The sequence below is a fragment of the Pan troglodytes genome, chromosome 12, assembly GCF_028858775.2.
Source record: "Pan troglodytes isolate AG18354 chromosome 12, NHGRI_mPanTro3-v2.0_pri, whole genome shotgun sequence".
NCBI classification, from domain to species: domain Eukaryota; kingdom Metazoa; phylum Chordata; class Mammalia; order Primates; family Hominidae; genus Pan; species Pan troglodytes.
In genome coordinates, this window is record NC_072410.2 from 27,776,369 (window position 1) to 27,804,122 (window position 27,754).

At 56.8% G+C, this 27,754-nt stretch overlaps 1 protein-coding gene across 6 annotated transcripts; it reads right to left on the bottom strand.

Moving 5' to 3' along the window:
- Positions 1-6,975: 6,975 nt before the first annotated feature.
- On the bottom strand, positions 6,976-27,407 carry PROM2 (prominin 2). Of its 6 annotated transcripts, none has more exons than XM_063789641.1 (26): positions 26,996-27,407; positions 25,054-26,320; positions 22,388-24,698; positions 21,707-21,756; positions 21,085-21,287; positions 20,870-20,990; positions 20,560-20,623; positions 20,168-20,257; positions 19,663-19,865; positions 19,225-19,299; positions 18,445-18,508; positions 18,085-18,244; positions 17,227-17,379; positions 15,877-16,000; positions 15,226-15,317; positions 15,015-15,099; positions 12,137-12,283; positions 11,542-11,613; positions 10,681-10,773; positions 10,415-10,468; positions 10,059-10,139; positions 9,808-9,876; positions 8,977-9,066; positions 8,689-8,795; positions 8,272-8,345; positions 6,976-8,054 (listed from the first exon to the last, which is right to left on the bottom strand). In XM_063789641.1, exons 3-25 carry the CDS (start codon positions 22,629-22,631, stop codon positions 8,282-8,284), a joined length of 2,505 nt encoding a protein of 834 aa, XP_063645711.1. In that variant the 5' UTR covers positions 22,632-24,698; positions 25,054-26,320; positions 26,996-27,407; the 3' UTR covers positions 6,976-8,054; positions 8,272-8,281. The 6 variants fall into 6 exon arrangements, with proteins under 6 accessions (XP_063645711.1, XP_063645709.1, XP_063645710.1 ...); XM_063789639.1 differs by having other exon boundaries at positions 22,388-23,670; positions 24,585-24,698; positions 25,054-27,407; XM_063789640.1 differs by having other exon boundaries at positions 22,388-23,836; positions 24,585-24,698; positions 25,054-27,407.
- Positions 27,408-27,754: the final 347 nt, after the last annotated feature.

Below are 27,754 nucleotides of genomic sequence, written 5' to 3' on the forward strand. Positions count from 1 at the left end.
TCTCTCTCTCTCTCCCCTCTTTCTCTCTCTCTCTCTCCCCTCTTTCTCTCTCTCTCTCTCCCCTCTTTCTCTCTCTCTCTCTCCCCTCTTTCTCTCTCTCTCTCTCCCCTCTTTCTCTCTCTCTCTCCATGGCCCCTAATCCTGGTCTCTCAGAGCCTGTCCAAGCCTCTGTCTGGCTCTCCTGGCCTCTCCCCTACCCTGTCACCAGCGTCTCTCTGTGCCTCCCCTGCCCTCTGCCTCTTTCTCTGATCCTTGCCCTTTTTGGTCACCAAGGAAGAATGGGGGTAGAGGGTGCAGGGAGCTGGGGCTGGGGAGAGGGGAGTTCAGGGCAGGAGTTTCTGCCCCAAGAAGTGGGGAGGAGCAGCAGTTGAACCCAGAGTGCCCAGGAGGGACTGTGGAAGTGGAAAAGGAAGGGATCATTCCTGGAGGTATTTTCCAGAACAAGCCAGGACACCCCCACCGCCCCAGTCCTGCCTGCCACTCTTCACAGACACAGGACAGTGCCACCCTTATGATGATCTCAGCCCAAGGGGCCCCCAGGACAGCAGGGAGCCACTGCACCCAGCATCTGAAGCGTCCTCTCTCAGGGTCCTGGCCTGAGGTGCTAGTCTGCAAGGTGCTGGTCTGGGGCTCACAACCCAGAAACAGCAACAGCCACCAGGGCTACATCAGCAGGGTGACACTCAGGGGTCCTTCCACCTCTTTCATCTGTCCCTTATTAACTACCTCCCATTCACCCATCCTAGGGCCTCGAAGCACGGGTGTCTCCCCAAAGCATGAGCTGCTCATGCTCTCCAGCTGTGCTGGGTCCCCTCCCAGCTCCCAAGTCAGGATGCATCCAGGGTGGCTGAGGACCTGACGGGATCTCCTGCGGTGTGAGGGTGAAGGATGTGGCCGAGGGCTCCCAGGCATCCCTGAGAGAGGCGGCTGTGTCCTGTCCCTCGGGCGGGCAGCTCCTGGGCATTTGCTTGGCCCCCAAGCAAACCACTCAGGAGCCAGGTGCCTGAAACCTTTGCCAAGTTTCCCTTTTTGGAGCCCAGAGGAGCCAGCCTGTGCCAGTAGTTCCCATGGAGACGAAGCCCTAGGATGCCTCCCTCCTTTGCAGCCTGCACAATTGTGCTTGCATGCCCTTTTCCTTTTTGTTTTTTTTGTTTTTTGTTTTTTTTTTTTTTTTGAGCCAACCAATTACCTCCAACTTTCAGATCCTCAGGGGAAGAAAATAGCCTGGAGCTGTCGACCCACCGAGGCAAGGAGGACTGTTTCCAGAGGGGAGGTGGCAGCCCAGGTGTCTGGCCCTGTGCGACTTCAGAACAGGCTGGACTTCACACTGGGGAAGGGGCTCGGCAGAGCCCGGAGGACTCCCTAGCTGCCCCCGCCCCACCCACACTGCACCCTAGGAAGTGGGGGAGGGAGGCAAGCGCCTTCATGGCTGCCAGCTCAGGGCCGGCATCCTGGGAGCTCATCTGCTTTTTTTTTTTTTTTTTTTTTTTGAGACAGTGTCTCACTCTGTCACCCAGGCTGGAGTACAGTGGTATGATCATGGCTCACTGCAGCCTTGACCTCCCAGGCTCAAGCAATCCTCCTATTTCAGCCTCCCAAGTAGCTGGGACTACAAGGCTCATGCCACCATGCACGGCTAATTTTTGTATTTTTTCGTAGAGATGGGGTCTCACTATGTTGCCCAGGCTGGTCTCAAAGTCTGGGGCTCAAGTGATCCACCTGCCTCTGCCTCCCAAAGTGCTGGAGTTCCAGGCATGAGCCACTGTGCCCAGCCCCATCCTCCTTTCACTGCCTGAGACAGTCCTGCCCTCCTGACTCTGAGCAAGCCTCGCCTCCACAAGCAGGGACACATTGAGCATTTTGAGTCCTCATACTGACCTTGGGAGAAAAGTGTAATTATCTCACTCTACAGATGATAATGGTGAGACCCAGAAAAGCTAAAAGACTGGCTCAAGTCACAGGCTAGGGAGTGGTACAGCCAGGTCCCAAAGCCTGTTGCCTTCTTCCTAGAGTGAGCACCGCGGATGCTGAGATCCCGCTGGCGGCTCTATGCCCACGGCTTACACAGCAGCTTGGAAACTTGGTGACTGCACTGCCGTGATGGGCTGATCTTCCTGACGGCCTGGCTGGAGGAGTCAGGAGCAGAGGAACCCACTCATCACAGCAGCACCCCCAAGAGCTGCTCACCCCTGCTTGGCACACTCGCTGACATCCCACACTCAGATGCGCTGCCCTTGGAGTTCACCAGCCGTGACACCGCGGGCCTGGGACAACTGCCCTGCTCTGCTGGACCCACTGGCTGTTCGGGCCTTGCAAACTCCCACTGCAGCTAGCACCTGGGTGGACACCCCTCATACAGATGTGGGGCGTGTGTGACCCTGCCACCACACCCCCCTTCCTCAGTGGCCTGTCCAGGGCCCCAAGTGCTTCCAGCTGGGTCCCTCCCCTGGGCCTGTGGGGAACACAGGAATGAGAAGGGGAGGAGAAAGGGGGGCTGGACTCCCACATGGGCCTCAGAGGCGGACCTGTTGTGGGCACACGGGCATCTGCAGACTTCCCAGAGACGGCCTTGGCAATTCCCAGTATTCTCTGCGGTATATCAGAGCCACAGAAGGTTAAGGAGGCTGTGGAAGGACCTGGTCTTGTCCACTAGGAACGCTTCAGCCCTGTGTTTCCCACTGTGGTTTCCTCACACAGGGGCTGTGGGGAGAAACCGAGGCTGGGGGGAGTTTGGAAGTGGGAAAGGAAGGGATGATTTCAAGCCCGGATGAAGGTCGGGTTTCCTCTCGTCACAGTGTTTCAGGAGGCAGTCGTGGGCTGTTTCAGCTGACCAGGGCCTTCATTCTTGTCCTTCCCGGGCGAGCGGCTCACGGTGCTCATGCCCATAGGCCTTGGGGGCCTCTGCGCCTTCCTCCATTGTTGCTCATGATCCCACATTCCAGGCCCAAATTCAAGTCCCTCCTCCCCAGGCCTCCAAACGCAACTCTGTGGAGCCCCAGCCCAGGGCTCTTTTCCTTAGGCCCTATTTTTTGTTGGGCCCTGGCTGAGGGGAACAGGGGGAGAGAGAGAGAGCTGAGGGGTACAGGGGGGAGAGAGAGAGAGAGAGACAGAGAGAGAGAGAGAGAGAGAGAGAAAGCCTCGCCGGCTGGGTGCATCTTGATAAGAAAATACAAATGGTCCTCATCACTTCACATCACAAAACACAGGCTCAGCCCCCATCGAAGCCCATGCCATCATCAACTCTCCTGCTCCCCACCCAGCTCAGGCCTGGGGGTGGCAGCTTGGGGCAGGCAGCGGGCATGGCAGCCTCTGGCTGAGCTGCGCTCTGGGTTTGCAGAGGTTGAGAGCTGTCCCTCTTTCTCTGTGGGCTCCTCCAAGGGTCCTCAGAGCCTGGCCCCATGGTCCCCTGACTAGAGTGTTTCACATGGGCCTCAGGGGACCCATAAGCCCCCAATACTTAGTGGCAGCTCTGCCTCCTCTTGGCTGAGGTCGGTTCACTCTCTGGGCAGCCTCCTTCGACTGGACCTAGGAGACTCCACGCTGTCTCTCACAGGAGGCCCTCACCTGGGCCGCCAGCCCTCTCCTTAGCTCCGCCTTCAATGCAGCCAGCCTGACTGCCCTCTAGACTTTGCAGTGGGTGAGGCATCAGTCCAAGGGATTTATTAAACTGCAGGGGACACCGTGAAGCTCTCTGGCGGCTTTCTTTAAAGCCCCTTTCCTTGCAGCTTGAAGTGAAGAGAGGGCGGCCGACTGCACCCCTTGGACTCAGCTCGCCTCCCTGAAACCTCCCTCCTCTAACCTCAGCGCCTGACTCCTGGGCTCCCACTCCAGCCCTCAGTGTGGGTAAGGGCTCAGCCACCTCTTCCCTAAATTCTGCTTCACTCGTGGGCAGAAGCCAAGGGCTCGGATGGGGCCCCACCCTCTGCACACCCCCTCCATCCCTCCTCACCCGAGCTGCAGTTCTCGGTCAGCATTTGTAAGACGGATGAGTGTGGACCACCCCAGGACGGGCACACCCAGCATATGCTAGGAAGGGCTGGGACCACGGAGAAGGAGCTTTATTCCGGCAGCATGTGCTGTGTGCACCAGGTTGGCCACTAGCCTCCTGGTTCAGCTCCTGGCACTCAGGCTAGAAGCGATGGACGGCTCTGGCTCAGGGAGAGTAGGGAAGGGGGATGCTGTCCACATCCGCCCAGATCAGGGCCTCAGGCTGATTCCAGAAGACTCAGATGTGGCCTGAGTGGCACTGTTCTCGGCTGATTCATTCGGATGAGCGTTGCCTTTTCCACTCCGCCCACATCCAGTCTGTGTGCCTGAGCTTTCTCAACTGTCAGGCAGGTAAATAACAATGCCTGCCTCCCAGTTAATTCATGGAAAGTGCTTCCTGACTTATGCTCAGAACTCCATAAATAAATGTTAACTCACATTGTTTGTCCCTTCAGGTAGTTGGGCAGGCTTTTGCCCCAGCCACTTGGCTCTCCCTTTGTACACCTCGAGCCAGCTGGAGCTGCCCTGAGCAGCCACCTGGGACCTCAGACACCTTGGCCCATCTGGCATTTGTTTGGCAGAATCTACCATGAGGCCTTCTGTTGGGTGGCCAGGTTGAAGGGTCTGGAAGAACTCCTAGCACCCCCAATCTGTCATCCCTGCCACAGGGACAGCAAGGACACTTGGTTCAAGTCACCTTGGAGATAGGGCCTCGCTCCCACATGCCCACAGGGAATGGGAACTGGCATTGCCTCCAGGAAGAAACCTCCAGGGCCACCAGGACCAGGGGACCTGCTTCCAAAGCCTGGCTGGGCTTCAACTTCTGAGACCCTGAACCAGCCATGTAACTTCCTGGAGCTTCCTCTGCTCAACCAGATGATAATTTGCTCCCTCAGAGACAGTCATGGGCCAGAAGAGAGAGATTGTGACCTCGAAGGGGCTTTGTTTCACATATAAAGTAGCATTAGCATTTTAGGATTCCAGCATTTTAAAAGCCAGAGAAATCGGTAATTTATTTTTCTCTGTGGCTATTTCTGTCTCTCTGCCAACTGCCGAGTGCCACCCCATCCCTGGGTAACCAGTATTACCGTGCTGCTCTCTAAACAAAACTCCTTTCAAAAGACAATGTTCAATTAGCTGGGCCACAGTTTCTGAACACTAAATTCAAAGAGTGGCAGCCTTTTCCCAATTTATAATGGGAACATCAAAGTCAGTTTTTTAGGACTACTTCTAATAACTGTGGACTGGGTAATTTGGACCAAATTCCCAGTTCAGGACAACTTAAAAAGCTGCTCAAAATTTGTGTGTGTGTGTGGGGCGGGGGAGGACATTTTGAACAGCTTTTAAAGTTATATATATATATATATTTATTTAATAAATATATGTACATATATATATATTTAAGTCTAATTGAGAGTATTGGGCAGGAAACAAAGCAGTGAATAATTACAAGGCCAAGATCTGGGAAAAGAAGGCAACTCAGAGACATATGCATGGCATCTGGGACTACGTTTTCTGTAGGGGGTCTGCTGATTCTAGAAGACACTGCAAAGCCCACCAACAGGAAGGCTACCTGGCAAATGTTTTATGCTTTGGGTTGGAGCCCCAGTGGGCTTCACCCTACAAATATGAATGAAACAGAAGTAGATCAGCCCTTAAAGTGACTCAAATCATCTCATCCCCTACAAGTAGATGAAAGAGATCTGGCTCACTGCATCCCCAGCCACCTGCCAGATGTAAACATAATCCTCATAGAGGAAGATAACTCCATCCTAGACCTGAAATTACTTGTACTCAATTAAAACATTGCCAAGTATGGGAGGAGACAGGACAAAACTAACAAAAAACAAGAGAAACAACAGGCACTAGAAACAGACTCATGGAGGCTCCATATAAGGGACTAACTGAACTTTAAAATAACTATGCTTAATATATTCAAATATATAAAAGATAAAATAGGTAATTTTGAAAGAGAACTGAAAATATTTTAAAAATTGTTTCTATTCCATTTGTAGTGCCATCAATTTTATTTTTTAAATGCAAGGGTGCTACTTCCCCCAGGTAGCTCAACAGATGAGTAACAAGCAAAAAAAAAAACCTCTAGGAAAAGCAAAAAGAGGCAGTCATGCTACATTCAAGGATGCTCATCTGACAGTGATAATAATACATTGTGTATGCACCATTCTAATTCCTAGTAGAAAACTTGCTGCTGGTTTATAAGATGCAGTTAAACATAGACACTTCCAGCCTGGGCAACATGGCAAAACCCCGTCTCTACAAAAAATACAAAAATTAGCCAGGCATAGTGGCACACACCTGTAGTCCCAGCTATTCGGGAGGCTGAGGCATGAGAATCGCTTGAGCCCAGGAGGTGGAGGTTGCAGTGAGCCAAGACTGCACCACTACACTCCAGCCTGGGTGACAGAGCGAGACCCTGTCTCAAAACAAACAAACAAACAAAAACAAACAACACAGACACTCCCTGAAACCCAGCAGACCACAATCTTAAAGGAATTTCTGCCTTTGAATAGAGGCCTGCCTCCCTCTTCCCTCGTACATGCCCAGACGCTAGCTCTACCCCCGGCCCAGAGCAGTCATGGCAAACAACAACAACGACAATAATAATAGGCAGCTTCCATCCACTGAGCATTCGTTTTGTGCCAGGCCACTGCTAAGGGCTTTCCACAAATTATCACATTTGATTTTCACAACCCTTTGAGGAGGCTGTGACTATTCTCCCCATCTCATAAATGGAGAAGCTGAGCGAACAAGCATCACAGCCAGGCTGTGAGTCCAGGTCTGCCTGCTCCTGACAGCAGGCTCCCAGGCTGGGACCCACTCCCTACCTGCAGATTGCTGGAATAATCCCTGGATGCCTGCAGCCAGAGGTGACCTTAGAACTCTCCTCTCCATAAACACTCATTAAACACCAACTATGTACAGGGCCCCAGCCTAGGAAACCTGGTTTTAAGGACCCAGAACCAAGTCTCAGGGAAGTGAGAACACTTTAATGGATCTGAGGTCTGTCCATCTCTTCTCTCTCCTCTTCCTCATTTCTGGAACGCAGTGTCCAGCACTCAGGGCTGACACAGAGATGGGCTGGGGATGACCCTAGGCCACATGCGCAGGATAGAAGAGGCCATGCAAAATCTTGTTCTGGCCACCAGATCACTCCTAAGAAAGCTGGGTGGGGCCTGTGGAAGATGCTTCCTTCTGAAGAGGTAAGGGCAAGCCCCCACTGTGGCCCAGGTCCCAGGTCCCTTCCTTGGGAGCCAGCACTCAGAGAGAAGCTAAGTGCTGGTACCCCCATTTCTAACTTGGGTGCAGGCAGGGAGGCTCGGCCTTCAGACAGGCCTCCCTCACCCCACTGGACACCAATAAATCCTGGATGAGATCTGCAGAGGGCCCAAGGCCCTGGGGCAGTGGAGGGCTCAGAGGCCATGAGGCAGGGCCTGCAGCCAGCCCAGACCTAGGCCATGGTGGCCCCTGCCTGATTAGTGGCGTTACCTGAGTGGTTTGGTTGGGCAGGGTGGTCTCTGGGGCCAGCAAGGTAGCAGTGGAGATATGGTGAAGAGGGGACTAAGGGAGGAAGCAAAGGGCCAGGAAGGGCATAAGAGGGAAGTGGGGGCCGGGGGGAGGCCAGATGAGGACAGTGTGGGGGGCGAGGGGCTCAGAGAGGGGCAGGGGGAGGCTTGGCAGGGGGAAGACACACGGGAAGGGGAGTGGGGTTGGACGAGGCCTCTGTCCCACCCCAGGGTCCAGGCTCCAGCAGGTGGAGAACAGGCTCTTCCTGTGAGGATGCCACCAGCATGGGGGTAAGGGGTGACACCTGGAGGGACTTGCTGGCTCTGCAGCTGCACAGAAGTCCCATGTGATTCTGAGAGTGAATGATGGGGGTCGTGAGCAGAAAGGGGTGGAAAGGAGCAGGCAAGGTGGGGCCAGGTAAGCCGGAACTGGGGACAGTCCAGGCCTGGATGCCAGCCTGGGCTCTGGGGCAAGAGCTACCGAAGTCCTGTGGCCCAGGCTAAATCAAAGGGGAGGACAGGCAGCCTCAGGGTCACCTCACCCTGTCAGGGATTAAGAAGGAAATGGGTGAAGGGGAGGGAGGGGAGAACAGGGCTGTCAGCCCCACTGCTGGATGGGCCACACCCAATACCCAGACTCCACCATGTCCCCAAGCCTTCCTGCCCTCCTAGGCCCTGGAAACCCCAGACCCCAGCCCCTCCCCACCCCACTCCCTTAATCCCTGGCAGGGAGCAATTAAGCGAGTTGGGGAAAACTCACCCACAGGGCCCTACAGCTTCAGGGAGGTAACCCGGGGGATGTGGAAGAGCTGAGTCTCCTCAGAGCTGGTGGAGCTGCAGTGTCAAAGACAGAGAGTGAGTATACCCTTCCCCCCAGACCCTCAGCCCCGACACAGGGACAAACCCAGAGCCCTGAGGGTTTCTCCTCAGAAGCCCTGTGGAGGATGGGAAGGGTCCCATGAAGCTGCGCCCGAATGGATGCAGCAAGAAGGGTAAGGGGCAGACATACGGGAGAACTTCCTGGCTTTGGAGCTCCTCAGAGTGTGGCTCTTCAGGGCTCGCTCATGAGCCTCCTCTGCCTGGGAGGTCTCAGGAGGGGCTGTGACAGGGGACCCTGGCGGCTGAAAGGACACCTCCCTGGCCCATGATGCTGCCTGCAGCCCTGGCAGCCCCTCACCTGAGGCGTTTCCGGATAGGACGGAAGTATTTGGAGGTCTTGACGGCAAAGATGATGCTGGGGATCAGGAAGAAGGTGCACCATGCCAGGCAGAACCAGAAGGCATTCTGCAACAAGGCGTGAGGTCGGCTCACCAACCCACGTGGCACCCAGCCTCACCCAGCTGCCTTGTCATCAGAGCCGGGGCAGAGGCCATGCCTGGCTTCACACCCTGCTCACCCGGCCCTCCCTGGAGAGCAGGAAGGCTCGGGGCTTGGTGAACAAGCCCTGATGAGCTGGGGCACTCACCCAGGGGTCAGCCATCATGTCACACAGGATCACACGGCTGTTGTCCAGGGCTCCAGAGAGGGGCTGGCAGGTGGCAATGCGCTGAGTCACCTGTGGCGCCAACATGAGGCAGGTGATGCAGAGACACCCGGACCCACAGGCGCACACCCATATTCAATTCAGGGAGAGTGGTTGACAGGGACACAGAAAGGCCTGGGGACACCATTGGGGCCACTGCACACTTGTATACACATGCAGAGAGGCAGGTACAGACAGATGCGGACATACTCTACAGACTCCTCGCTGGGCCCCTCCCCTTTCCATCTGTTCACCAGCCTAGATTAAGGCCTACTATGACCCAGCACTGTGTGTCAAGCCACAGTGCTTGAAAGCACACATGTGTGTGCATGCATACACACACACTCACACACAGACACACAGACACACTCAGGGTAAAACCAGACCACTGTTGCCCTAGTGTGGGCGTCCAGACAGCTTGCAGAGGCTGTGTTCAGCAAGGGTCTGCATCGGGAGTTGGGCTTTGAGGATTGGCCTTGGACAAGCTGGGGAAAGGGCCAGCCCAGGGAAGGACCTGCAGGCCAGGTGTGATGAAACATTTTGGAGAATGCCAACCCTGCTCACACTCAGCTCAGGGAAGCGCTGCAGCAGAGGTGGGGTGGACAGAGCTCAGCCAGCAAGCAGGGGTGCAGATGCCAGGTTTGGGAGTTTGGGTTTGATCCTGAAGGCCTGGGTCACCCCCAAGGGGCTCCGGGGGTGGGGGCAGGGCAGAGCAGGGCGAACAGCTGGTCCGATGGAGCAGGGAATCAGTCATTGCTCTGAGGCCCCACTCACCTCCTCTCTCACCCAGGCCACGTACTGGGAGAAGTAGCCCATCTCCCGGGCCAGGAAACACTCACTCACCTGCAGGAAGGAAAGGAGGTCTGGGCTGTAGGGGTCCCAGAAGCAGCAGTGCCCCCCACCCACACCACCCCCCATGCCTGGCAACTTGAGGACAGGCCCAGCTTTCCTGGGAGCCACAGTGAGAAGCTGGGACTGGAGAAGCCTGGGGTGGAAGCCCCTTCCCTGTCCCACCCACCACTCACATTCCTCAGGATCCTGGCTGCCCAGGCAGGCAGCTCTCCTTTCAGGTAAGTGACATTGGCTAGGACATCTGAGGTCTCCAGCTGGAGGGGATGAGAGCCTCAACTCAGTGTCCCACATTCACGCATCCATTCATTAATTCAACACACACCACAGCACACTCAGCAGGAGAGGGTTCAGCTCCAACAGACAAGCCAAGGGTGGTGATCCCCCAGGCTCTGCTGCCACCCCCATCTTCCTCCCAACCCCACCTGCAACCTGGGCAGAGCTCTGAGGTGCAGAGTGAGATGGGCTCCTACTTCCTCCCCGCCTCTGCAGCCCCCGTGCTCCACCATACGTCCCCACCAACAGCAGCCACCTGGAGATTCGGGGCAGAGGACTCCAGGGCCCTGACGCTGAGGTTGAGCTTTGCCTGTGGAGAAGAGATCAGGGCTGGTTAGGGGAGTGCAAGGGAAGGGGAGGGAGGAGAGGGGAGGAAAGTGGAGGGGAGGGGAGGGGAGGGGAGGGGAGAGGAGGGGAGAGGAGGGGAGGGAAGGGACTCTCAGAACTTCCCTCCCCTTTCACTGTCCCCTCTCCACGTCTCCCCTCCCCCAGGCCCCAGGCTCCCTGGGCCTCCAAACTGACCACAAGGCTCTGCTGGGGGACGACTTTCTCCTGGTGAAGGTTTCTGAGTCCTTGGGCCTCCTCCTGCAGCCGCTGCCCCAGCACAGAATTGTCCTGAAATGATACAAAAATCAGAACGGCCCCACCCAGGACCCATCTACCCCTCACCCAGCCTTTCAGTCTGACATACCAAGAGAAAGTGGGAGTGCTGGGCTCAGAGGCAGAAAACTGATGCCTCCTTAAGCTCCAGGGCCTGATCTTGGTTTGGGGGGCCTAGATCCAAATTCTAGGTTCACTCTAGCTTGCTGGGTGCCCCTAAGTCAGTCACAGAACATGCCTGAGCTGCAGGGGCACCTGCTGAAATTGAGGACGCTTCTGGCTCTGCCCACCCTGTGGGGTTGTTGTGGGGCCTATGGGATGTTTCAAAGAGAACTTTTAAATCCTAAATAGTTATAAATACAAAATGCTATTTTTTCCCTCAAGGGCAACTGCCATGACATCTCATTCATCCCAATGTCCTCACAGCACCTGTCCCAGCAAATCCCACAAGTGGCACACACAGAAACACCTGCCCAACTGCGTGAGGCCAGAGAAGTGATTTCATCTGCTCTGAGATGGAGGACAGTCCACCTAACAGATGAAGAACCTCCGGCTCAGAGATGCTGCATGTCTTGCCCAAGGCCACACAGCCAATGGGTGGCAGAGCTTGAATCAGAACTGATGCTGCAAAACCCTCCAGCCCAGCCAGGGGTCAGGAGCCTCAGGCCTCACTGGTGGGGGTCCTCAGTTCCCTGCCTTTGCCCTCACATCCTCCCACCCTTTCCCGCCTCCCAAGCCCCCTGTGGCTCCTGCTGCCCAGTCGGGGCCCTGTTTCCCACTCACTTGGGCCTGGGCCAGTCCTTGCAGCTCCTGGGCCAGCTGCTCCATGCTGGTCTTCACCACGGGCCTCTGGATCTGCAGGTGGACAGAAGAGGCCAGGAGGGATGAACCCAGCTCCCCTGGGGCCCACCACCACCTGATCCCAGCCTCCAAATCCCCAGTCTTATCAAATATAACCTACACCAGCTAAGTGTATTGTGACACATCAGTCACAGTGAGTTTTCCCTGGAACTGTGAAATATTTCAGACATTTTCCCAGTGAGATAGAAACAACAAGAACAAATAAGGCACCCTCTGGTGTAACTAAGGAAGAGGCAACTTCCCACTGCGTCCTCGGCAGCAGTGGGTTCAGGACCATGAACAGCAACACATGCTGTTGGGTTGGGGGAGAGGTTGTCCATTCCCGTGTGACCGGGGTGGTGGCAGGAGGACAGGCCCAGGGGCACATGATCTGGGGACACCTCCACAGGAAGAGGCCCCAGGAAATGTGGAAGAGCCAGAGCTGGGACAAGGCAAGATGCACACCCAGCTCCTCTGTGGGCCCCTTTGTTCCATCACCACCTGCTGAGGAAGCCCTGCTGAGGTGCCCACCACTGACCTGAACGAGGAAGTCGGGGTAGTGGATGCGCTGAAGCCCACTGCTCTGCAGGGCCTCCAGGTCCCGGCGGGCGGCTGAGCTCAGCAGGTCCAGGCTCTGTGTGTCTACTTTCAGGCTCTGCAACTCCTGCCGTAGCTTGTTGGTGTACTGGGAGAGCGGGCGCAGGGTGGGAGTCATGCCCAGTTGCTGAGCCAGGACCCCAGAGATGCTCCCCTAAGCGCGGGGGTCACCAGGCGATATGGTTTGGATATTTGTCCCCTCCAGATTTCATGTTGCAATGTGATCCCCAGTGTTGGGGGTGAAGGTGGGCCTGGTGGGAGGTACTAGATCACGGGGGCGGATCCCTCACGTATGGCTTAGTGCCATTGCCATGTGATGAGTGAGTTTTGCTCAGTTATTTCACGTGTTTGAAAGAGTGTGGCACCTCTGCATTGGCTCTCTCGTTCCCTCTCTCCCTATGTGATGTGCTGGCTCCCCTTGGCCTTCGGCCATGAGTGGAAGCTTCCTGAGGCCTCCCCAGAAACGGCTGCCGGTGCCATGCTTCCTATACAGCCTGCACTTAAACCTCTTTTCTTTATAAATTATGCAGCCTCAGGTATTGCTTTTTTTTTTTTTTTGGTTGGGGAAGGGGACAGGGTCTTGCTCTGTTGCCCAGGCTGGAGGGCAATAGCACAATCACAGCTCACTGAAGCCTAGATCCCCCGGGCTCCAGTGATTCTACCACCTCAGCCTCTCGAGTAGTTGGGACTACAGGTGCAAGACACCACACCTGGCTTTTAAAAAAAATTGTAGAGGAGGGTCTCCCCATATTGCCCAGGCTGGTCTTGAACTCCTAGGCTCAAGTAATCCTTCCACCTCAGCTTCCCAAAGTACTGGGATTACAGGCATGAGCCACCATGCCCCAGCCTCAGGTATTCCTTTATAGCAACACACAGCAGGCCCTCAGGGCCCCCTGCCCTGGACACCCCAAGCCCCAGACAGGCTCCCAGTAGGCCCCTGCCCCAAATGCCAAGACCTGGCCTTCCTCCAGTGCCCATCTGGCTTCTGGGCAGAGACACAGACCTTCCCTGGCCACCTGAAATAAAATAGCTCTCTCAGCCGCTCTTTATCCTATCAGCTGTGTCGAGGCCTTCAAAGCACTTGTTGCTCTGAAATGATCTTATTTGTGGGTTAATTGTTCAATGCTGTCAGCTCCACAAGAGTGGGACTTTGCCTGCCTATTCAGCCCCAAACCCCCAGCATCTAACTCGGAGGGTCACACATGGTGGGCAGGAGACAAGTTTGTTAGCTGTGTGAATGAATGAATGAATGAATGAATGAATGAATGCAACTGCATTTTCAGGAAAGAGCCTTAGCATTTTCCTACTATCACTGGAAGAGATTTAGAGGTCATAAAAGTCAGCCCAGTGTTTAACAGATAAGAAACTGAGGTCAGAGTGGAGCGTCCACTTGCCGAGGTTACACAGGTGGTTAGAGACTGCAGCCCAGCTTGGCTCTCCTCCTCGCATCCCTCCAGGCTGCCTTCTCCTGGAGGAGAAAAGGCCTGGCCCTCTCGGGTGGGGGCCTTCGGGCCGTGTCTCAGGCATCAGTGGCAGCAGCTTCAGGAGAAGTGGAAAGGTGGCTGGTGCCCTCCCCGTGCTCTGGAAAGCCCTGTGTCCTACTCATGTCTGCCTACCCATCAGTATCTCCTTTGAGGACGAGGATTCTTACAGCCACATTTGGTACATTGTCAGGTGGCCTCAGAGGACTGCCCAGTGCATCTGAATCCAAAGCCCTATCTATCCAGACTCTCCTGTGAGCTGGACCCTCCCCTGCCAAGGACCAGAGCTCAGGACTCCTCCCCTCGAGAGCCATGGCTTCCCGCCAGCAGGGGATGGGGGCTCCTCTGCCCAGGCCCCTGGTTCATCCCTCCCTGGCCAGGCTTCCTCCACAGGGCAGTGTCTCAGCCTAGCACTGAGATATCACCTGCTCGGGGAGCTCCTGTCTGGTTAAAGATGCGGAAGGAGGAGTGAGCTGCATAACTGTCCCAGGTTGTGCAGTTCAAGGCACAGAGTTGGGGCTGGGCCATCCGGCTGTGCTGTCCATGGGCCGAGGCTGGTTGGTGGATCCAGGGGTTGGAAGGGTTTCCCAGAACGATGCAAAATCAGGAGTTAGCATGCTCTGTGTTTGGGGAGGGCGAGGGGAACCGGGGCCAGGGGATGTGGGTTTCCCCAGCATATGCTTAGGAGCGTGGAAGTCGAGGAGTGAATGTCTTCCAGCTGCTGTGCACCATGAGGAGAGCCCCATTCTCAAAGTCCATCCCTCTTGTGAAACAGCCCTTCCTTGCCTTCATTCTAGAACTGTCTCTTTCCAGCATTGGCAAGTGTCTCCAGTTCTACACACCAAGTTCCAGTAACTCCAGAGGTTACAGGAAGAGGCTTGTTTGTCAGGCTGGGGATGGAATCCTGCCACCACCACCTCCCACCTGCGTGAGCTTGGCAGGCCCTGCACCAACGTTAGCCAGACTCACCACCATCCTTGTCACTGCCACGTCCTTCCCCAGCCTCCCCCTCCCAAGTGGAGCATCCCAGCCAATGCCTGTCCTCAGTCAGGACACATGGGCCCCCTCATCCTCCTGCTCACTGTCACCAGCCTTTCCTGCTGCCACCTTGGCTGTGCTTGGGGCTGGACATAGCCTTCAGGTGCAGACGGACCCACCTACACACCCGGGACCTTCCCCAGAGCTGATAACTGGGCCTCTGCCCTTGGGCACCTTAATCGCTCACACAGACTTCTCAGGTCTCCTAGGTTCAAAGAGACGGTGCCTCCACAGAGGCAAAAACACCAGAGGAGGGGGATCTGAGGAGGGCTCCTCACAGTTTCCAAAACGTTCTCTCACCTGGTTGATATCCAGGTGCTCCTCCAGGTCGTAGGAGTCGTTGAGCTGCAGGACTGTCCAGAGCGCTGCCCCTTCCTTGCACTGCCTGAGGAGGAGTGAGGGGTGCAGACGATGAGCCTTGGGGGTGGCGGGGGGGCTGATGTCCCCTGAGGGACACCGGCCCTCCTCCTTCCTTCCCCGGTCCCCAGCTCTGCCCAGGCTGTCCACTCACTGATAGGCTTGGTGGATGCTGATGTTCTTCCTCAGGCCAAGAAGTTGCGACAGGTTCATGGACAGGGGCAGGTTCCCTGGGGTGTCTGCAAACTGGGGATGGGGCAGTGAGAAATGGGCACAGAGCGGGGTGGGGGCAAGGCCACCCTGGTCCCCTAGGGCCTGGCCCTGTACTGCTGTGGCACAGCACAGACCAGGGGTAGAAAACATCCCCTCACCCCAGCTCACACCTGGCCTCTAACTCTGGTGACCCCTGGGCCCCAAATCCTTACAGGGGCTCTTCCCATGAATCCCTAGGAGGGGTGCCCAGCCCGATCTTCTGCAGAGAACCCGGTCCAGCATCGCAGCTCACCGGGCACCAGGGTCCCAGCTCCCAGACAGTGTTAGGAGATGAGAGGGAATGGGTCAGGGTGCCATCTCTCAGGGTCCCTGCCCTGGGGCCTGGGCAGCATCTCAGGGACTCATGGGTGCTCTCTCCCTCCACCATCCACTGGTGGGTTTCTGTCTCTTTCCTTGGCCATGTCTGTCTCACTCCTCCCCTCCCTCTCTCCCTTTTACCCCCCGACCCCCACTTTCCCCCAACCCTCCTGCTCTGCTGATACCGCCCCCCACCTCTCTCCCCAGGAGGGCCTGTGAGCAGAGACAGGCCTACCTCAAAGAGCTCGCCATTCTCCCAGCTCCGGCACACCAGCGTCTGCACGTTGCCACCCACCAGGAAGGTGGCGAACACCAGGAGGATGAGGGGTGCAGCAAAGAGGAAGCTGAGGCCCACACCTCTGGGGAAGGCGAGAGGCAGGACTGAGGGACAGCAGGGACTGGCTGCCCTGACCATACCCTCTGTTCCACCCTCACCCCAGGGCCAGCCTGCTCAGCCAGTTGGCCCCAGGACAGAGCCTTTAGAGGAAAGGAGCTTGGAGGACTTGGCCTCCTGGAGAGGAGGGAGAACCCAGTATTCCTGACTGTCCCGGCCTCACCTTCACCTCATCCCCACCCTGTTCCTGGTTCCCTGGCTGGCCCTGGCAGCCTAGAGGAGAGAACAGCTGTTTTGTTCAAAGAGCCAGGACTAGCCGGGCTCACACCTATAATCCCAGCACTTTGGGAGGTTGAGGTGGGAGGATAGCTTGAGTCCAGGAGTATGAGACCAGCCAGGGCAATAAGTGAGACCATGTCTCTACAAAATTTTAAAAATTAGCTGGGGGTGGTGGCACACGCCTGTAGTCCCAACTGTTTGGGAGGCTGAGGTGTGAGAATCGCTTGAGCCTGGGAGGGTGAGGCTACAGTGAGCCATGATGGTGTCACTGCACTCCATCCTGGGTGACAGAGCAAGACCCTGTCACAACAACAACAAACAAAACAAAAAACAAACAAAACCCAAAGAGCCAAGACTGCTCACTTCTGTGCCTAGGGCCCATGGAGGTGACCTACTCCAGGACCCAGCACTCAAAAGGGTCACCTGGCATGACCAGGCATGACCTGCCGACAGGGCAGAATCCCAGCAGGTCTGAGGAGTAAAGATCTTAGACCAGGGGGCTCGAAGGGCTTATGAGGCAGGCACAGCCCCATGTCAGGCTGTGAGGCTTGGAAAGTAAAACATAGGGTGGATTTCAGCCCCCACTTACCCCCTTAGCCAGGTACTCTTGTTCAGTGAACAGCCTGTACAACTGTATGTGGCAGCCTTGGCCTTAGAGACCGTCTAGTCTGGGGTTGGCAAACAGATTCCACCTCTGGTGCTGCTGCCTATTGGTGGTGGGGGCCGCCTGGAAGCTGGGGTAGGGACTCTAGGCTGTGTCTGACTCAGGGTAAGGAGTGCCCATTAGGTGCTACAGTTGCCCCTGCTGTAGGAAGGAAGAGCTCCTTGTTGGCCATTCCTGCTCTGGTTCAACTCCTTTATTCAGATGATGACACTGACACTGGCAGCCACACCGGGAGCTATGCTCAGGAGCGAGAGTAATCAGCCAGCCCTATAAGAGGGGACCCTTCCCCTCTCCCAGCCCTTTCTTACGCCATGAGGAAGCGGGCTCCAGCCTCGCCCTTGGCTTCTGGGTGGCTGGGGTCCTCCCTGGCAGACAGGCCCCAGATGCCCAGATTGAGGCCCAGCAGGTTGCAGAGCACCACGAATAGGACCACGGAGCACAGCACGCAGCCCACGATCCACCTGCCACAGAGAGGACATGGGTGTCACTAAGAAAGGAGGTGGCTGGCACCAACATGGACAGGTGCGGGACGTGGCGACCGGGTGTGGCCTCTAACCCCAAGGCTGGGGCTTCAGAAATGCAGATACAGACTCTTCCTGAGGCCCTACTGCTCTTGTGTGGTCTCCAGGCTCAGGTTCCAAGGGCACACAGCCTCATAGGGACTTGGAGGCCTCTGGAGTCAGGGGTCTTGGCTTAAAAATATGCAGAAGCGGCCGGGCGCGGTGGCTAAGGCCTGTAATCCCAGCACTTTGGGAGGCCAAGGCTGGAGGTTCACAAGGTCAAGAGATAGAGACAATCCTGGCCAACATGGTGAAACCCTGTCTCTACTAAAAATGCAAAAATTAGCTGGGCGTGGTGGCGCACGCCTGTAGTCCCAGCTACTTGGGAGGTTGAGGCAAGAGAATCACTTGAACCGGGGAGGCAGAGGTTGCAGTGACCCAAGATCGCCCCACTGCACTCCAGCCTGGTGACAGAGCAAGACACCGTCTCAAAAAAAAAAAAAAAAAATGAAAAAAACAAAAACAAACAAACAAACAAAAAACACAGAGGCTCAGTACAGTCAGGGGCTGATAGAGGCTGGGAATGGGGCTCAGGTTGTCAGGGTGGCATAGAGGCTGGGCTGCCCACCCCACCCCACCCCATCCCACCCTGCGGGTGCCCAGCACCTGTAGGTCTCGTATCTCTGCACCTCCTGCAGGTAGGGGCGGCTGCTCTCCTCCACCTCCTGCAGTGCCTGGGCCCAGTGGGAAGCTGCCTCCAAGCCCGGGAACCCTTCAGCCAGTGTCCTCACCCCTTCCGGCTGCTGGGCCACTGCCTTCTTCAGCTCTGCCCAAAGTAGCAGGGACTTGTGGGATGCGGAGGGCACCCTGGGGCCCAGGAACAAGACAAGCGGGCAGGAAGAACATCTGGGAACCACAGAGGGAAGACAGTCCCCTGCCACCCCAGTCCTCTCTCAACAAGCCTCCCTGGTAGGGGTGGGGTGGGAAGCCATGCCTGGCAGCTGCCTCTGACCCGTGCGGCCTAACCTTGCACCACGCTGGATGTCTGCATGGCAGCCAGGGCTGGAAGGGCGTTGAAGGTGCTGTTCTCCTGCAGGAACCAAGTAGTGCTGGGCCTCCCCATCTCTGCCCAGTGTCCCCTCTTGGGAGACCCCAAAGTCACCAGGCCTAGAGGGAGGGCCCCCCTCAGTGCTCCCAGTTTCCCTCTTTTCTCTTGGTCGCTGCCCTCCTCTCCCATCCCCTGGCCCAGTCTGACTCAACTTCCCAAAACGTTGCTCCTCCCGGACCTCTTCTTCCTACCCCCATCCCTCTCCCACCACTGCAGTGAACTCTCAGCCGCCCTCCACACAACTGTCAGGTCTAGCTCCTGAAGGTCCAGCTCCAGTCCACCCTTCTAGCCTCAGCTCTGACTTCCTTCCTTCTGGAACCTTCCACTCCAGCCACCCAGCATGGCTGACTCATCATTTCCCCAGCTCCAGGTCCTGGGTCCTGGGCGCTGACTCACAACACCGCATCCTCCCCCTTGGCCCATCTCCACCCAGGGGAGCCGCCTGCCCTCTGGGCTCAGACTGAGCACTGCTCCCTTGCCACCCCCAGACGCCTGCCGCCTTGAAGGGCCCAGCTCTCCCATCTGAGCACAGATTGTGTGCACACCAAGGATGGTCGTCGGGAGTCCCCTGCCCAGGGTGCTGTGTGGTGGGTGGGACCCCAAATATTAGGTTCAACTGGGTTCCTGCCCAAAAGGGGGAAACAGAGGCCCTCACTTGGCAGGTGAGGGAGAAATCAGGCAGACCAGGTGGCTCTCACCTCCTGGACCATGCTGGAGAAGTTGGCCTCGGGGACACCTTTTAGCTGGTGCAGGACATGGTCCACAGAGGGCACCTGAAATGGGGGAAGGTGGGTTATGACAAAGTTCATGGAGAGGCCTGAAGGGGATCCCTGAGGGTGGATGAGGGGGGCAGAGGCCTCTGAACCCCAATGTCCTCAAGTGTAAAATGAGGACTGCCATGGCTCTTACTGCCCCTGGTGGCAGCAAGAACTCAAGGAGCTCACACACATGAAGCTCACGTACAGGGCGTGGCCTGGGGAGCACTCCACCCACTGCCAGGATGACCCGCATTAACCCTGGGTGGGTGGAGCAAGGGAGGAACATTGGGGCAAGGGGACTGGGAATTTGCCAGATCCCAGGAGCAGCAGGCAGCTAGCCCTCCGTGGCTTTAAGAGGACTCTGTCCTGGGTCTGCACCTGGCTGAAGTCAGCACCCAGCTCCAGGGTGCGGGCCCGGCTCAGGGCCCCTGCACAATCTCCCTGGCACCCGGCCTCCTGCAGCAGCTCAAGGAGGCGGTCCCGGTGTTCCCGGATGGCTGGCTCCAGGTCCTGCTGCCCGGCCTGCAGTTCTACCACTGTAGCATTCAAGGTTTGCAGGTGGTGCACGGAGACCTGCAGGACTGAGAGACCCACACCCAGCCTGAGCAGGGTCCACCATATGCATCCCCAGACGCCTTGCAGGAGGCAGAACTCCCCTCCCCCAGCCAAAGGGACCTGCAAATCATTGACCTCCTGCCTACAATGGAAACTGCCCCAGGGCACATTAAGCCAGGGGAGGGGGGCTGGATCCTGGGGTACAGCGATGGGGAAGTCACAGGTGGGGCAGAGGTGGCTCAGGAAATCCAGGGCTAGGTGCAGGTGGGATCGCCCCAGGAGGATACCCGCTGGGCTCCACACTATCCAGGATGCGGCTCCAGCTCACCCTGGCCCAAACTGCCCACGGCCGCCAGCAAGGGGTACACGGAGCTCCTGAGCTGAGTGTGGATCGCACTCCCAATGCTCACACCAACACCTGCAGAGCACAGGGCAGTCTGCAGGGTGGGTCCCCAAGAGTGGAGGGGCCCTCCCCATTCCCATCCTGCCTCCCCAGGCCCCACCGGGCTCTGCAGGAGCCCAGGGGTGGAGGGGAGTGAAGGAGCGGGGACACGGCTTCTTCCTCCAGCAGCTGAGTGGCGGCCACTCTTGCTCTCCAGCCGGCCTGATCCCCACCTCTACCAGCCTGTTCCCGGGGGTGTCCAGAATGAGGGAGTGAGAGGCACCCGAGCAGGGGCCCTGGAAGGAGCCAGCCCACCTGCCAGTCCCCGAGACCCTCACCATCCAGCTCCTCTGAGACTTGCTCCTGGGGCAGGGAGAATTGCTGTGCGACGGCCTGCAGCTCCTAGGCAAACACAAGGCCCTGAGGCTGCCCTTCCTGGTCACCCACAGTCCTTACGCCCATCTCTCCCTGGCCCCTTCCCTGCCCCTATGGCATCCACCCTGAGGGTGGTCGACTCTCAGGCAAGGGCGGGAGAGGAGGCGGCTTTCAGATGCGCTGGTTATGGGCCATCGGGGGCCCACTCGGCTCTGTCCTGCCCGGGCCCAGTGCTCACAGGGGCACATGAGGGTGAGGGGTAACAGTGCTCACTTGGGGGACATCAGAGACCAGGCCCCGGAGGCTGAGCAGGGTCTCAGGCATGGCCTCGATGCTGGGGCCCATCTGTTCATGCGTGCGCTGGTTGGTGACAAAGGCACAGACCACGCCAATCCTGTGGGAATGGAGGGAGGAGGAAGGTGCTTGCTGGGTAAGAGGGAGCCTGGGGGCCACAGCCCGCCCTGCCCGGGCCCTGGGCAGCGCCTTACAGCAGCAAGAGGGTGGTCAGCAGCAGGAAGACCATGAGGGCCGCGCGCTCACAGGCCAGAGCCTTGTGCTCTGTCTTCACTCGTCCCCCGCAGCGCCGGTGGCAGCGGCAGCAGCAGAAGCAAAGCCCGGCAGTGGGCACCAGCAGCAGGTAGAGGCCCGCGATCACAGCGCACACCACGTAGCCCGCCTCATACCGCACCACCTGGGCAGGCAGCAGGGCATGAGGGGTGACCCGACCCCCACTGCCCAGCCCTGGCTTCTGCCTGAGTCCAGAGGGAAACCAGAAGGGGCGGGAGTGCCGTCAGGGGCATGGCCTGCATCTCATGGAACCCGTCCCAGAGGTGACCGCATTCTTACTGCTCATCACCATCTTACACAGGAGGAAGCTGAAGTTCAGGAAGTTCCAGCTCCCTGCAAACCTCACTGCCAGTAAATGGCAGAGCTGTGGTTTGCACCCAGGTCTACGGACTGCAGCGCCCACAGAGGAGGGGAGAGGATGCCTGAGCCCCTGCCTGGTGGACACCCAGCGAGGTGGGCTAAGGGGAGCCAAGGCTTTTCTGCTCCCACCCTGCTGCTCACCCCAGAACTCCCTCCCCCAGCACCTTTCCCCAGCTTGCTCACCTCATTCACCTTCACGGAGGCCAGCTCATTCAGTAGGGCCTTTACCAACTCTATGGGAAAGAGCCAAGCTGAGGATTTGGGGACAGCCACTGCCCTGCCCCTGTGTCCCTCCTCTCCCCACTGCCAGGGCAAAGTGGCTCTGAGGCAGGGCTCCTCCCACCACCATGGCACCCTCGCAGAAGGCTGCATCACCGCAGCCCTGTGCCATCCGGCCCTGACCTCGGCACTGCTACAGGAGGGCGAGCAGAGAGGAGGCTGCAGACCTCTCCTCCTGGACCCTACAGGTCAGTCCTGAGCCTGGGCAAAGGCAGAGAAGGGGCCTGGCCTGGCAGTTCTTCCCCTCAAGCAGCAAGGGACAGGACTGGGAGGGTCCTTCAGCCACTCCTGGACCACCCAACCCAAGCACCGATAGACTAAGAGGATGTCTGAGTCAGGTCTAATGTATTTCCAATGTAACCTCCTCACTTTACAGACAGAGCACCTGAGGCTCAGAGAGGAAGTGAGGCCTACCCACAGTCACACAGCAGGTTCTGGAGCCCTCCCCAGATCCTCCGCCTTCTACCCCAGGAAGATGGCAAGTGCCTGCTTGTAGGTTGGGCACATCCCATGGCAGAGTGGGACAGAGGAAGCCGGGCTGGGGACCCAAATGCTGAGGCCCTCATGGGGGAGGGGCACACTCACCTGAAGGGAAAGGATTGAGCTGCACCACCGAGAGGAAGCGGCGCACGGTGCCATAGAGGGAATCCAGGAGTCCTGGCGCATGAACTCGAGGGGCCAGCCACCGGGCCCTGGCTGCTGGGGTGAATGTCAGGTGCTCTGCCGGGCCAAGGAACTTGCAGTCTGTGGCCCCTGCTGCCAGCCGACTCAGGGCCAGCCCCAGGCCCAGGCCCAGCAGGGGAGCCAGCAGAGCCAGTGCGTGCTTCATGGGGTCAGGAAGGTAAGGGGCTCAGGCTCAGGAGGGAACAGACAAGCCCAGGGCAGGCCATGCATCCTTCTCCAGCCTCTGTCCCTCTCTCCACAGCTCTCAAAACCTGCCCGACAGGTTTGGGTTCCTGAGCTACCTGGCCTCCCGCCTCCCTGCCTGCCTTGGAGCATAGGAAGGGCAGGGGTGGAGGCACAGGGTAGGGGGCAGGGCCAGGCTGGGACCGCCCTTGGTGGCCTGGGCTCCCCACCACCTAGATCCTTGCAGGCAACGGCTGCCACCAGCTGGGTCCAAAAGGCACCTCAGCAGCTTGGGATCACCTAGAATGGCCCCATTTCAAATATTCTGTTCCATGCCCAGCCCCAGCAGCCCAGTCTAGGAGCTGGGAAAACAGCTGCTTGGTGAAGCCCTGGTCAAAATGGTCATAACACCAGAGACACAGGGCCAGGACCCAGGCTTGCTCTCCCTGCTTCATCTGGAACCTGCTCTGTCCCTGCAGGTCATGCCCGGTGCCCACTGCCAGGCCAATCCGGAACAGAGGCCCACCCTGACAGGCACAGGCCTTTGGGAGGGCAAATCCCAGAGGTGTGCCCTTTGGCCTGGCCATACCTCATCCAGTCAGCAGTTGAAAGAACTGATAGGATATGACGAGAAACGTGTCTGCACAGGTCTCTGTTTTGTGAACAGCTGTATGCCCAATGCCCAGAAAGTCGCCTGTAGCTGAGCAGGTCATGGGGAAATTCACTGAAGGGCTGGAGGATATCAAGAAACAGTCCTGAAAGCCACCACTGAGGAACCAGCAAAATGAGCCTCTTACATCACACACTGGGCAGTTGCTAAAGAACATGCCGTGGAAATGTCTCTTGTGACTGAAAAATATTCACATGCACTCATAAGTGCAAATAGCAGATTACAGACTAGCACACGCAGTGAAGGTGTAAAACGGTGATCATTTCCGCCAATAGCAGATTACAGACCAGCACACGCAGCGAAGGTGTAAAATGGCGATCATTTCCTCAAACAGAAGATTACTCCGTCTCTACTAAAAATACAAAAAAAAAAAAAATGAGCCGGGCATGGTGGCGAGCGCCTGTAGTCCCAGCTACTGGGGAGGCTGAGGCAGGAGAATGGCATGAACCCGGGAGGTGGAGCTTGCAGTGAGCTGAGATCGCGCCACTGCACTCCAGCCTGGGCGACAGAGCGAGAATCTGTCTCAAAAAAAAAAAAAGAAGATTACAGATCAGTACACACAGTGAAGGTGTAAAACAGCAATCATTTTGCAATGGAGTTGCCGGCGATTTTTCATTCTCTTTTGCTCACGTGTACTTCCTCATTTCTGTGCACTAAACGCGTGTTACTCGTATTTAAATAAGTAATCAAAGTTTGTGAGATTCCATGGCAGCTCCCTGCCCCTGACTGGGAGCCTTGGAGAGAAGGGCTGGCTCCATGGCTCCCAGGACCCCCAAGCTCAGCCCAGGGCAGTAGTTCAGGATGGTCTGCAGGGTGGGTGAGAGGCTCAGGGATGTCCTGCTGTCCCTGGTAGGGTTATCAGGCAATTAGGGCCTTATGTGTAAATCAGGGCTGGGCCCACAGTAGAGCTCTTACCCTCCCCATTGCTGCCTCTGTGGCTTTCTCAGAGCCAGGGGATGAGAGAACACAATGGTAGAAGGCATAGTCCAGTTACAGTGGGGTGAGACAGGAAGTGGGGCTTCATCAAAGGGTGATTCAGAGATGAGGATCAGGGATGCAGTGAAGAACAGTCTAGGGGTGCCCTGGCACCCTAGGTCTGGTGGGAGCTGGCCGTGGACCCCAGGGAGGGTCCAGGGCCAGCTCCTTCTGTAGGGGTCCAACCCCAGGGTGTGCAGAGAGGCCCCTGGCCACACTGCCTATGACTGTGTTGTGAAGCTCAGCGCAGGCTGTGCCTAGGCCCTCCCACAGCCCTTCCTCCCGACTCACCTGAACCCAGTATCTATGTTGGGGGCTCCTGGTTCCACAGAGGCTGCATTGAGGAAGGGCTGGTCTCTCCAGGGCCTCACTGCTTCTCCCTTCTCCTTCTCCCTCCAATTTAGGCTGTTAGAAAGAATGCCTTCCCCTGGGATGGCTTTCTAACCACCCCATCAGCAGCAAGATGGACACAGCCCTCACCCGAGCACCTGCCGCTTAGGCGATTTTGTGTCTTCTGACTCGGGTGCACTAGTGGTGGGGGAATTCAGGTCCCAGCTTCCTGGTTAGTACTAAAAGCCCTTGGGGACTTGGGAAATAAGCAGCTTTGGCCCCACGTGCTCCACTCCCACCCCCTCTCTCTTCTCAATTATTGTCATAATTAAGCCAATCATTGGCTAGCTGCTATTGTTTTTATTTGTGTGTATGGTAAAAACACTGTAGTTTGAAGATAAGAATTCCCCTAGGAAAAACAAAAACATACCAAGCCTCTTCCTCAGCCCAGGGCGGGATGAAGATGCTGAATCTGCCTGTTGAACAGATGGAGAAATAGATGCATGGAAGAAAGGACTATTCTGAGTCAGCAGCCAAGCCAGGAGTGGACAGGACAGCTCCCCTTCCCCCCAGCAGGATCCCAATAAACAATTTATCATCAGACCCACCGGTCAGCCCCTGCCTCCTCCCATCCCCAGCCCTGTGTGGGAGAGCAGGTGGGGTTCAGGATCCAGCCCTGGAGTTGGGCAGAGGAGGCGAGGAAGCCACTGCTCTAATTGAATTCCCTGGAAAAGCCCAGCAAGCAGGCAGGTGGGGGCTGCTCACAAGCATGGGTGCCCTTGGGGCAGCCACTAAGGGCCTTGGGGGGCAGGGCAGGCCACCCAGCTGCAGGGCTTCTGGAAGTGGGGATGGGAGGCCAAGGGGGGTCCTGGCCCCTCCTTTCCCTCACATCTTTCTGGGCATACCTGCACTTTCTCTGCTCCTGTTGACCCCTGGCACCCTCTGACCTCCGTGGGGAATTCTTTGGTTGACCAGGAGAAGCTGCTCCTGGTTGCCCTGGAAACACCTCCTGGGGCCACGTGCTCACTCTGACTCACGCATCTCCAGAAGATCGATGTTTCCCAAACCCCACAGCCCCAAGGTGCAGAAGAGGCGGGGAGAGATGGAGACCTCAGCAAGGGGAGGAACTCTGCCCTCCAGAAAGCCCCAGGGCCCCTCTGGCTGCCTCACGCAGCCATGCTGGGAATAGACCAGCAAGATGCTCAGACACTCTCAAGGAAACAGCAGGCAAGAAGACAGGTTCCTCTTCTTTCTTGCCTCTGCTATCCATGCCATACACTGGGAATGAGTTTTAAACCAATTCAAGGGGACAAAGACCCACTTACCAGATCATCAAGGCTACGCACGGCCACTGTCTTAGTCAACATTTTTGATGGCAACAATGAAAAACCCACTTAGGTCAGCTGAAGAATTTGAAACATGAGGATTTATTATAGAGATACAAGGGCACTTTTGGAGTCCAAGGGCCCTCAGGAGGGCTCAGATCCCGGAAAAGGAAATCCATCAAGTGCCCCCATGTCTGTCTCAGACCCTCTCTCTGGGACGGGGCCTCTCCCCAGTGCACGCTGGCCTCCTCTGCAGAATAGATTCTCCTCATCCAACATGGCAGAGAGGGCTGCCCTGCCGGTCTGAGTCTATGTGTTCTCCCAGGTGGTCTACTATGAGTCCCACCAGCACCACAGGCCACACTCTTCATCCTAGTGGGAGGAAACTGATGGTCCCAACCGGAGGCAGGGTCTCCCAGTCCACCAGGGCCCTCTGGCTACAACAGCCTTATATGGAGTAAGCATAGCGGCTGGGCCCAAGCTTGTGGCACATGGTGGCCATGGGGGAACAGGCCTCTGGGATGCCTTTCTGGGAATATTTTGGAGCATTTTGACCACCACACTCCCAAAATGTGGGTCCCTGCCTGACTTCTTGTCCCTCGTTCTGGCATGCAGCCAGACATCCAGCCTTCCAGCACCCCTTCTGAGTATTGCTTCAGAAAGGACCATCGTGAATGCAGATGGACTCCAGGCTCCCCTGCTTCAAACCTCCTAGCGGCTCCTACACTGGACTCCTTAATTTGTCTCCAGGGCCTTCCAACATTGGAGCCCTTCTCCGTTCCCCTGGCTAGATCCTGCAGTCCTCGGCTCACCCTACCACACTCCCCTCCATCCTGGCCCTGCTCATGATTTCCCTTCTTTATCCCCAGCCTCCACGTTCACCCAATTTCTGCTCATCCTTTAGGCTTGGTTCCGTGGTCACCTTCTCTAGGACCCCTAGGCTGAGTGAGGGGTCCTTTCAAGGCATCCCTTAATATGAAACCTGCCCCCATATTACCCGTTTACCTGTCTGTCTCCCCCACATAGACAGGACTGAGTTTTACTCACCGTCACATCCTCTTCAGCCCTGAACACAGAACCCAGCATATTCTCAGCATATTCTCCAGTCTCGAAACTTTGGAAAAGCACATCTGAATACATTTAAAGATAAGATTTGTTCCCCATAAGGGCCATGAAAATAAACAAACCAAAACCCCTGGCCGGGTGCAGTGGCTCACGCCTATAGTCCCAGCACTTTGGGAGGCCAAGCCGGGTGGATCACTTGAGGCCAGGAGTTCCAGCCCAGCCTGGCCAACATAGTGAAACCCCATCTCTACTAAAAATACAAACATTAGCTGGGTTGCTGGCAGGCACCTGTAATCCCAGCACTATGGGGGCCGGGGTGGGTGGAACGCTTGAGCCCAGGAGTTCAAGACCAGCTTGGCCAACATGGTGAAACCTTGTCTCTACCAAAAATACAAAAAAAAAAAAAAAAAAAAAAAAAAAAATTAGCCAGTCTCATAACCTGGTCTTTAAATAAATAAATAAATAAATAAATAAATAAATAAATAGATTTTTTAAAAAGAAGAAGAATGAATGGGTGAATCCCCAAACTAAAACTCTGTGCCGCTGTGATGAGTGAGCCTGGTGAGGAAGGGCGAGGTGGGTGGGGTGGGAAAGGGAGGAGGCTCTTCAGTGAGCCCTAGGACCTTCTTCATGAGCCTCTCCAGGCAGTAAGGATGGGATGCAACCCAAACAGAGGCTGCCCAAGTGTGGAAGTGTGTGAGGGTTTCAGCAAAGTGTCGAGAGTCCCCATGACGGCGACGG

Coding starts and splice junctions, on each gene's coding strand:
- PROM2 (XM_063789641.1), bottom strand. CDS start 22,631: ATGAAGCACGCACTGGCTCTGCTGGCTCCCCTGCTGGGCCTGGGCCTG. Junction 21,757..22,387: donor GCTCAATCCTTTCCCTTCAG/GTGAGTGTGCCC, acceptor TCTTTCCCATAG/AGTTGGTAAAGGCCCTACTG. Junction 10,140..10,414: donor CCTCTGCCCCGAATCTCCAG/GTGGCTGCTGTT, acceptor CATCCCCTCCAG/CTGGAGACCTCAGATGTCCT.